Source organism: Brachyistius frenatus, unplaced genomic scaffold (assembly GCF_029030835.1).
Source record: "Brachyistius frenatus isolate BFR_SWC_R1_liver_20210118 unplaced genomic scaffold, ASM2903083v1 Contig_21, whole genome shotgun sequence".
Classification (NCBI taxonomy): Eukaryota; Metazoa; Chordata; class Actinopteri; family Embiotocidae; genus Brachyistius; species Brachyistius frenatus.
Window position 1 is genome coordinate 1,839,293 of NW_027210620.1, and position 9,315 is coordinate 1,848,607.

The window sequence follows — 9,315 nt, forward strand, 5'->3', positions numbered from 1 at the left end:
AGTTATATGTAATTATATAAAAACGATTTCCACTCGGGTGCATTTCACTCATTCATTCATTTTTTTTTTTAAAGTTGTCATTCACCCTAAAGTTGGACATCTCTTAACAGGTTATAAAAACATTTAATTTCTTCTTTTTTTTTTTACCCCCCCTCTCTTCCCCCTTCCTCCTCAGACTCGACCGGGTGCCATCCAGCCAGTTGGGCGCGTGCGGCCGAGCCCCTCGCCCGCCTCGCCAGACGGCCACAGTCCCAACCCCTTCCAGCATGGCCCCTCCCCCTTCAACTCCCAGACCTCTGTAAGACCCCTCACCACCACGTAGGGCCGGCCTCCGCCCGCCTCTCTCCGCTCCGTGCCGCCCGCCGTGACTGCGCCGCCTCAACGGCGAACGCGGCGGCGTCTTAACAGCAGTCGCAGATAATCACGGCATACCGATGCTTTTTTATTTTTTATTTTATTTTTTTAAATATATATATATAAAAAAAAGGCAACCAACCAAAGATGGGGGAGACTTTTTTTTTTTTTTTTTTTTTTAGTATCTGAACGCTGCAGCGTTTATCGGCGTTTGAACTACACCTGAAAACGGAGCGTCCATCTCGACTCCGGAGCTCCCGAACTGAAAAAAAAAAAAAAAAAAAATATTATAATAATAATGATTGATTTCTTTCGGCAGTTTCAAAAGCGGATCGGTAAATAATGAAGAAGCTGTGATTTCTTCTTGATTGTTTCCAAAAAAAAAAAAAAAAAAAGACAAAACAACCCTCCCCCAGGCCCTACTGTCCTACTGTCCGTCTCTCTCTGGCATACTCCCTCCTCTCTCACTCCAAACCAGCCGCCATGCTCTTCACCTGTTCTCCCTCCACAGTCTTCTTCAACTGCTGGTTTTTTATTTCATCGTCTTCCCTCTCCTCCATGTCTCTTGTCTGTCTGTCCCCTCCCATCCTCCCTCCTCCTCCTCCTCCTCCTCCTCCTCCTCCTCCTCTTCCCTCTCTCGCCTCCTCTTTTCATACGGATCCCCACCCCCTCCCAATCCCCTGCAGCCTCGCGCCCCCTCCCCCACCTCGCCCGACGAGCTCCCCATGAATGTCAAGCAGGCATACAAGGCGTTTGCCGCCGTGCCTCGCTCGCTGGCAGTGCTGGAGCCGCCGCAGGTAGGCCGAGCTGCCCGGACTCTGACCGGGTCAACAACAACAACAACAACAACAACAACAACACAAGCATGCTGTGCTGACTGGTTGGTCTCGTCCTGCCCTGCCCTGCCCCGCACTCCCACCCTCCCCCTCCCCTCCTGACGGGAGCAGGCTGTCCAATCAGAAGCCTGCGCCTCGTCAGGGAGGAAGGGGAGGGAAGGGGGACGGAGGGAGGGGAGGGGGGGGTCCTGTGACGTGTGGAATGCGTTCATCGTTGTTGTTGTTTTTTTTTTGGTGCCCCGCTGCCATCATCTGTGGTCATGCTGGTGTTGACTTTCGGTTCATCCGTCCATCTGTGGCTCGCGTACTAATATTCAACCCCCCCTTTGTGTCGTCTATATTATCTCCTCATCGGTCTGCCTGCTCTGCATCTCTGTTCGGAGTCTCTTTTACGTCGCTCACACTCTTCTTCTTTTTCTTTTTTCTTTTTCCCCTGCTCTGCCAACAGGACCTGTACGTGAGGAACAATTTCAGCCCGAAACCTTCTCCAGAGGTCAGTAAACACGTCGAACCAAAAACATAAACAGCTGCTCGTTACAAAGCGTCGACCTGAATACGTGACAGTAATTACTTCTCGATATTTTATTTCTAAAAGCGTGGCTGTATTATATCGAAGGGATCAGAAAGCTACGTGCTCATATCATCCAGTTTCTCTATTCTCTGCGATTGAAGAGTTGCGCTGTTGCATCGTGGGTCTGTAGCCATACTGTTTGCAAACATCAAGTTCGTCTACGCCGTTATTTCGAAGGTTAGTTTTCCCTTAAAGTTTAGAAGAAGCCTGGTTTAACCTGCAGGAGTTTCAGGCCACGGAGGAAATCCATTCCTGACGAGGGAGTCGGAGCGAATCATTTGTTGGAACATTCAAGAAACGCCTGCGTAACCGTCAGAGGAAGTCACTCAGACAAATGTGGGATTTAAATCCAGCTCGAAGGAAAGTATTAAATGTTTCATTCGTGAAGAGGAAAAGCCTGCGCAGCCTGAAATCCTTTGAAGGTGTTTGAAAAGGAGGGAGGTTTTGCTTTCAGGTCGAAGCGGCGATTGAATCCGAGTCGTCCCGCTCGAAGCGCGCCGTTACTGACGGTCTGGCGATGACGTGTTTTGGCCTTTTTTTCAGGCCGAGCTGAACAACGAGGTGTTTGATGACGTAGACGGTTGGGAGGGAGGCGGCGAGGGTCTGACCCCGAGGGTCTCCCCCCGGCTCTCCCTCTCGTCTGACCGCCGGGAGTACATGAGCCTGGCCGCCGTGCCTCGCCTCGCCAGGCTGTCGGGGGACCTGCAGGTACCCGCCGCCTCCTGGCTTGACGGGTGGTGGTGCTGGTGGTGCTGCTGCTGCTGGTGGTGATGGTGGTGGTAGTGGTGCTGCTGCTACTGGTGGTGGTGGTGGTGGTGGTGTCGTCGTCTCTCTGCTCCCGCAGACTGGGAGACAACTTCTGTCCCGTCGATAATCGAAACGCAACTTAATTCGTATGCGATCGGCTTCGTGGTGCCGGGTTCTGATTTCATGGATAATTTAGTTCTTTCTTCTTTGGTCTGTGATACTTTTGTCCTCCTTCGTCTCCAGTGATGTCCTCCCGATTCCTTGCAAACGGCTTCGCAAACAATGCGACTTTTTTTTTTGTCGACCTTTTATTTGGACCTTTTTTGTCCCAACGTCTTGTCATTTTATAACCCGTCCTTGATGTTCCCCGTAAACCCTGCAGAGTCCTTCCCCTGGTGGTAAGAACAGCCCGGAGCAGCGCTCCTTCAGGGACAGGCAGAAGTATTTCGAGATCGACGTGAAGCAGCAGACGCCGGACAAACCCAAACCTCGGGTCTCCCTCGTCGGAGAGGATGACCTCAAGAAAATGAGAGAGGAAGAAGGTGCGCTTCCCGCGTCTCCGCCTAAACCGTCCTTTACCGATAACTCAAAATTAGAACTAGAACAACAACAACAACAACAACAACATCCGTGTCTGATCATCTGTCCGACAGAGAGGAAGTTTGAGCAGCGGGCGCGGGAGTATCTGCTGGACGAGGACGAGGAGGACGAGGAAGAGGACCTGGCTAAGCAGGTGGCGCAGATGAAGGCCACGGGCAAGGTGTTGCTGGACGGAGTGGAGTACAAGGTGGAGCCGGCGTCCGCCCCGTCTCAGCACTGCTCCACACCACCCAGCTACAACGTCACACCACCCAGCTACAACGTCACACCACCCAGCTACAACGTCACACCACCCAGCTACAACGTCACACCTCCGAGTTACTGCGGCAGCTCGGGGTAGGAAGTTGTGGATTTTTTTATTTTTTTTTTTAAATTTAAAAAAAAAAAAAGTTCAAATAGGCCACTAATAGTTGTCTTGTCTTTTTGTGTGTAGGCCGTCCTCGGTCGACGGCAAGGGAGACTCTCAGAGGAATTCGCTGGAGGACAGCTTCAGGCTGGAGCAGAGGCCCAACTCGATGAGCGGGTAATCACGGCGCACAGGATGACATCTTTTTTTCTTTTTTCTTTTTAAACACCTCGGTCTCATCGTTTCTCACCGCTGCCGTTTTCCTCGTCAGGCTGATCCCGGTTTATCCCGGCGAGTCGGCGGCTCCCATCCGCACGGCCAAAGCGGAGCGCCGGCATCAGGAGAGACTTCGCATGCAGAGCCCCGAGCTGGCGGTGGCCGCCGACAAGGACCTGTCGCCGGCGGAGAAACGAGCCCTGGAGGCGGAGAAGAGGGCCATGTGGAGGGCAGCACGGTAAACACCACAATATCACACACTTAGAAGGAAGATAGAAATCTAAAAGTTTTCCTGTTTAAAAAGAAGAAAAAAAAAACAACCACATTATTTTATAATGGCAGGAATCAGGAGATAAAACGTGTCTTTTCTTGGTGTTATTACAGTATTATAGTCAACTTCATTATGGCTTTGGTTTGCTCATCTTCTACATTTATGAAGGCAGTGATGACGTCTCAAGACTCTCAACTAATGCTAATATTCCTGTTTGTTTTTAAAGTTGCTCCGTAGAGCAACACATCATCATATTATGAGTAACAACCGCTGAAGCAACTTAAATTGCTTCATTATTCAGACCAGCAATCTAATAAGAGATTATTTTGTTGTTGTTGATGATGTAACAAGCGATTTATTCATTATTTACTCTTACGGAAATCACCTTTTATATATATATATAAACCTTTTAACATCTATTTCTGTTGAACTGAAGTTAAAACTAAAGCATCAGTTTCTTTAAGAGCGAGTCAGTCACACTTCAGACCCACATTTTCCCAATAAAGTTTGTCGAGGCTTCAGTTTTTGGCCCAGAAATCTGAGTTCACATTAGACGGTGTGAGTGTGTGTGTGTGTGTGTGTGTGTGTGTGTGTGTGTGTGTGTGTGTGTGTGTGTGTGTGTGTGTGTGTGTGTGTGTGTGTGTGTGTGTGGTCTCTTTCTCTCATTACTGTCATGTCTAAAAATGGTGTCTTATCTACTCTTCCTCAGTGTGTCGGTGTTTTACCTTCCATTCTTTGGTTTTCTTCTCTCTTTCTGTCTGTGGGCCTCTCCTCCTCTTCCTCCTCCTTCATCCTGGTATACTTTTCATCCCTCCTCTTCCTCCTCCTCCTCTTCTCTTTCACCCTGTCTGGGGGGGGGGGGGGTGGGGGGGGCCTCAGGCCCTATGGCCTGGAGGAGGATGTTAGGCAGTATGAGCAGGACCTGGCTAAGCGGCTCTACCAGGCCCGAGTGAGGGCATCTCAGGGCTCGGCCGCGGCCCCCCAACCCCCCACTGCCTCCTCCTCGTCTGCAGCCTCCCAGCTCAGGTCTGCTCCTCGGGCCCCGGCCAACGGGGGCCAGACGCACGGCATCGTGGGGGGGTGGGTGGGGTGGGGTTGGGTTGTGGCTTGGGTGCTTTTGGTGTTGGGGTATTTTGCTAGAGGCCAGAATTCGGAAAGGTCCAAGCAAGCACTCGCAGCGACTCTGACAAGTGCTTCCGCGGCCTTTCTGGTGCCGTCTCGCTTCTGCACGTCTTTGCCGTTTCCATCTCCAGCTTTCTTCTGGTTCCCGTCTCTCTTATCTCCGTCTCGTCCCCCCACCACCCACCCCCTCCTCCTCCCCCCTCTGCAGCACTGTTTATTTTCAGTTGTGCCTTGCTGTTGTCGTTTACACTGTCCTTCGTACTAACACGTGGCCCGCAGTAAGTTTGCAAGCAGTCTGAGTTGAGGGTGAACCTACTAGCAGTAGGTAGTCCTTTTCCTGGAATGCCTCCCTTTTTTCTTTTTGTCTTTTTAATTTATTGTACAATGAAAATTAAATGGTCGTTTATCACAGCAAACCAGGACAAGGAGCACCCAACATTAGTAGTGATCGGTCGACACCCACCTGAAGTGGTGTGTGCCTCCGTCAGTCTTGTGTGTCTCTTTTTTTTTTTTTTTTTTTTTTTACATTTCTTTAATGACGTGGACGTCCTTCGTTGTTTCTGATCGCGGTTGTCCCCCCCCCCTGCCCCCCCTCCCGTAGGATGAAGTCTCTGGAGCAGGACGCGCTCAAGGCTCAGATGGTCATCGCCAAGTCTCGGGACGGGAAGAAACGCGGGACGTTAGACCAGCTGACGGAGTCGCCCTCGCCCGCCCCGACGCCCTCCCCCACTCCTATGGAAGGTAAAGCGAGTGCTGTTCCGACCCGAACGTCCGCTGTTCGTTTCATCCGTACGAACCCGAAACGTAAACGCGATTCATTCCTACTTTTTCTGCTTCATTGAACACTTTTAAAAAAAAAAAAAAAAAAAAAAATTTTGTGTGTGTGTGTGTGTTTGACAGAGCTCAGTCCTCGAGGAGTGACCTCACCGGGCAGGCTGGTGAGCACGCAACCTTTTTATTTAGTTTTTACCCTTATTTTGTTTGAGTTTGTTCTTCACTGATCCTCGTTTCAGCGTGAACAAGACGTCCGTGTGCTCTTCTGCGGACTCTTGAGTGCTCGAATCACCGAATATCTGAACAAAAGCTGTAACACACTTCATTCGGGGAGGTTTCGCTGAAGACAGGCAAATAACAGGGCTGTTTGTTTGCAAGCTGGAAAAAAAAAAAAAAAGGGGGGGGGGAAGGTACATTTGCTTCAAAACACATCGACATGAATCCACCATCTAACTCATTGTCACTGCAACCAATCAAGAGCAGAGAGCACACGTTTGTTCTCCCGTCATAAGCCTCAGCCGGCTGTATAAATCACCCATCAGCCTCTCTGCTCCCATTCTTCCTTCCCAGTCCCCATTTTCCTCATCCTCTTAATTTTCCTGTTCACATTTCCCTTTTCCGCCCTTTTTCTCCTCCTTTTCTATACTTCCTCCTCCTCCGTTTTCTCTGTCCCTGTTTTTTCCCCCCCCCTTTCTCCTTCGACCTCTGCTCATTCCTGTTTGCTATCCTTCTAGTCCCTGTCATCAAAGAAGTTTGACTACCGACAGTTTGCTGCCATTCCTTCTTCCAAACCCGTATACGACATCCAGGTATTGGCTGCATGCTGAGCTCCGGGGGCACCCAGCCTCCCCCCCCGCCCCGGCTTCCCCTGCTCCCCCCCCCCTTCCCTCCCCTTTAGTTTACCTGTTAATCAAGAGGGCATCAGTGTTGACTGCGTCGTGGCTCGGTGATTGATCAGCACTTCCTTTTTTTTTTTTTTCTGCACTGTCGGTGGCGTGGCTCACTAACTCTCACTTGCGCAATAAAACAAGAGACTCTTTTCTTCCCCCGCGCTAAACGATGACACGACGAATCAAAGCTCCTTCCTCCTGCCTCCCACCCGTGACTCACACGGAGCTGTCTTTAGTGGTAACCACTCGCGCCCGTCTGCCTCTCGGCTGACTAATCCATTCACGAACAATAACACTCACTCACCGGCTGATGCAGAGATGCAGACGGGGCTTTTACATCCCACTAACCGATGGGGGGGAGGAGGAGGAGGAGGAGGGGGCTACAAACTCTGCATCTCATCCACTCTCACGTTCACTTCCATCAGCTGTCTTGCTCCACGCATGGGTCACGTTATCAGGCAGAAGAATAACACGTCCTCCCGCTCTGGCTGTCGATGAGGCTCGTAGGCCGAGGGGTCTCCTCCTGTAGAGTAACAGCTGTGCGTGCGTGCGTGTGTGTGTGTGCGCGCGCGTGCGTGTTGGAGCGCTTGTTCATTTTTTTATTTTTTTTTATTGGGGGAGGGGGGGGGTCAAGCATCTGTCGTCTGTGCCTGTCAGTCTGCGCTCCTAAGTGTCGGGTGTCTTGTGGTTTCTAAGTTGTCGCCCAGTGACCTCGGTTTGTTTTGAATCCTCCCTTTGGCGGTTGTAATTTAACTGTCTCCGCTTTCTGTAAGTGTGTTTATAAAGTCTCTTTTGAGATTTCCTGCACATAAATAGTGTTTTGAGGATAAGTTCCCTTTTTATTTATTTATTTTTTTTTTTACCATTTTTATATGCGCATTGAACAAGTTAATGGCAGCTGTTATCGTTCCTTGTGTTCCAACGGTCTGTAAACCGATCCCTTCCTAGTGCATCTCCAGTGTAAGACATAGGGGGCAAAATCCACAGCCGGCACTCTGTAAAAATGTAATAATAATAATAATAATAATAATAATATATTAGCATCCTCTGAACTAGCAGCAGTGGCAGCTACTGCCTTGAGGACAACGTTTCCTTTTCTTATGACGGTGTCAGGAGAAACTGATGTGATATTAAGCACTAAAAAGACAACGCACAAGGGGGGAGGGGGGGGGGGCTGTGGCTGCGACCCCCATCTCTTAAAAGGTGGAGTAGCGATATGAAAGGAAAGCCTCCAGCGCCGGTATCGTGGAATGACTTCAGCAACCCAAAAAAAAAAAAAAAAAGTCTCGTCGGTGGTCGAACGGGCAAGAGTTGAAAAACATCTGAAAATCCGAACATTATTTAAGTGCTCCAATTGAAATGTGACTAAATAGTCGTAGTTGAGTAGAAGTGCTCTGGCTTTGGTGGCTCGGACCGATTGGGAGCTTCAGGTCTGTCTGCTCAACCTGCAGTGAGCTCGGCTGCTCTCGTGGTGAAGGCTTCAAATAAACGCCCCTCGCTGCTCCGTTTCTCACTTCCTCTTGTCTTTTTCCAGTCCCCCGACGCAGCCGACGACATACAGTACATCGACGACGGCTCCAGCAACCCGGGTACGTACTGCTGCTGCTGCTGCCGTTTGTTTTTGTTTTGTTTTTGTGCGATTTCAAATTGTATTCAAAAAACTACTGAGAGAAAAGTGCGCATATTTCCTCAACCTCTTTTATCCCCTTTGATTCAGGAGACTACCTGGGATAAAGGGCTCCTATTGGTAGGATCCTGTGTGCATGTGTGTGTTGCTCGGTGTGTGTGTGTGTAGGTGTGTGTGTGTGTGTGTGTGTGTCGGGGGCTAAACGTGTGTGTGAGGGGATGTTTGTGTCTGGACTGCGTGTGGATTTCCACTAACCTGCTAGTCGTGTGGCGTAGCTGTGGATTCGGGGGTAAAGGACGGGTGTTTTCCACGTGGGTGTGCTTTGCCGTCTGCCACGAAGCAGCTACTGATTGCGACACTAAAGTGGAAGAGAAATCTGACGTCCAAACGAACTATCGCTCGGTTCCTCCGGGATTTCAAGAGGGTTTTTTTTTTTTTTTTTTTTTGTAATGATTGATTTTGCTGCAGGAAATTGTTAATCACGTCCAATTATAATAAGCACACTGCACATCACGGAAGTAGCTTCCTTAATTATGCGGGATGTGTTTACATGCGCCGTAGTAACCTTTTCTCTGTAAGTCTGCGTTCTCATTAAAAAAATAAATAAATCTCCCCGACTTTATTTTGGAAGCGCGGCTTGCTGATTCGAACTGTTGCAGTGATGCAGCATGCTGCTTACATTTCAGTAGTTATTGCTTCCATTTACCCGGTCAGCTCGCAAGTCTCCGTCCTCCGGTCGTACATGTCAAAAGTCTTGAAAAAGCATGCGTTTCTAATTTACATCAATAATAATCCACCTTCCTGGAGAAGCTGCTCATAACTCAGACATGTAAAAAAAAAAAAAAGCGTGTAAACACACTTGAGATTTAAAAAAAAAAAAAAAATTTGACTTGGTAAACTTTACTGGCATCAACTCCAGTTTTGAGTTTCAGCACAGACCTCCCAGAGGTTGCAGGTTTAA

General features: G+C 49.4%; 1 protein-coding gene across 12 annotated transcripts in view; it reads left to right on the forward strand.

Annotated features, from left to right (window-relative positions):
• Window positions 1–9,315, forward strand: part of scrib (scribble planar cell polarity protein) — a 63,772-nt gene that overhangs the window by 51,836 nt on the left and 2,621 nt on the right. For 3 of the 12 annotated variants that reach the window (XM_069696439.1, XM_069696438.1, XM_069696442.1), the window contains 13 exons: window positions 176–298; window positions 1,041–1,151; window positions 1,639–1,683; window positions 2,305–2,469; window positions 2,891–3,050; window positions 3,162–3,444; window positions 3,542–3,631; window positions 3,726–3,908; window positions 4,821–4,967; window positions 5,665–5,804; window positions 5,964–6,001; window positions 6,572–6,646; window positions 8,262–8,316. In XM_069696439.1, the coding sequence (XP_069552540.1) occupies window positions 176–298; window positions 1,041–1,151; window positions 1,639–1,683; window positions 2,305–2,469; window positions 2,891–3,050; window positions 3,162–3,444; window positions 3,542–3,631; window positions 3,726–3,908; window positions 4,821–4,967; window positions 5,665–5,804; window positions 5,964–6,001; window positions 6,572–6,646; window positions 8,262–8,316 (1,615 nt within the window). Of the gene's footprint in view, window positions 1–175; window positions 299–1,040; window positions 1,152–1,638; window positions 1,684–2,304; window positions 2,470–2,890; window positions 3,051–3,161; window positions 3,445–3,541; window positions 3,632–3,725; window positions 3,909–4,820; window positions 4,968–5,664; window positions 5,805–5,963; window positions 6,002–6,571; window positions 6,647–8,261; window positions 8,317–8,444; window positions 8,475–9,315 lie in introns of all 12 variants that reach the window. The other 9 variants (XM_069696445.1, XM_069696448.1, XM_069696443.1 and 6 more) reach the window with 9 other exon arrangements.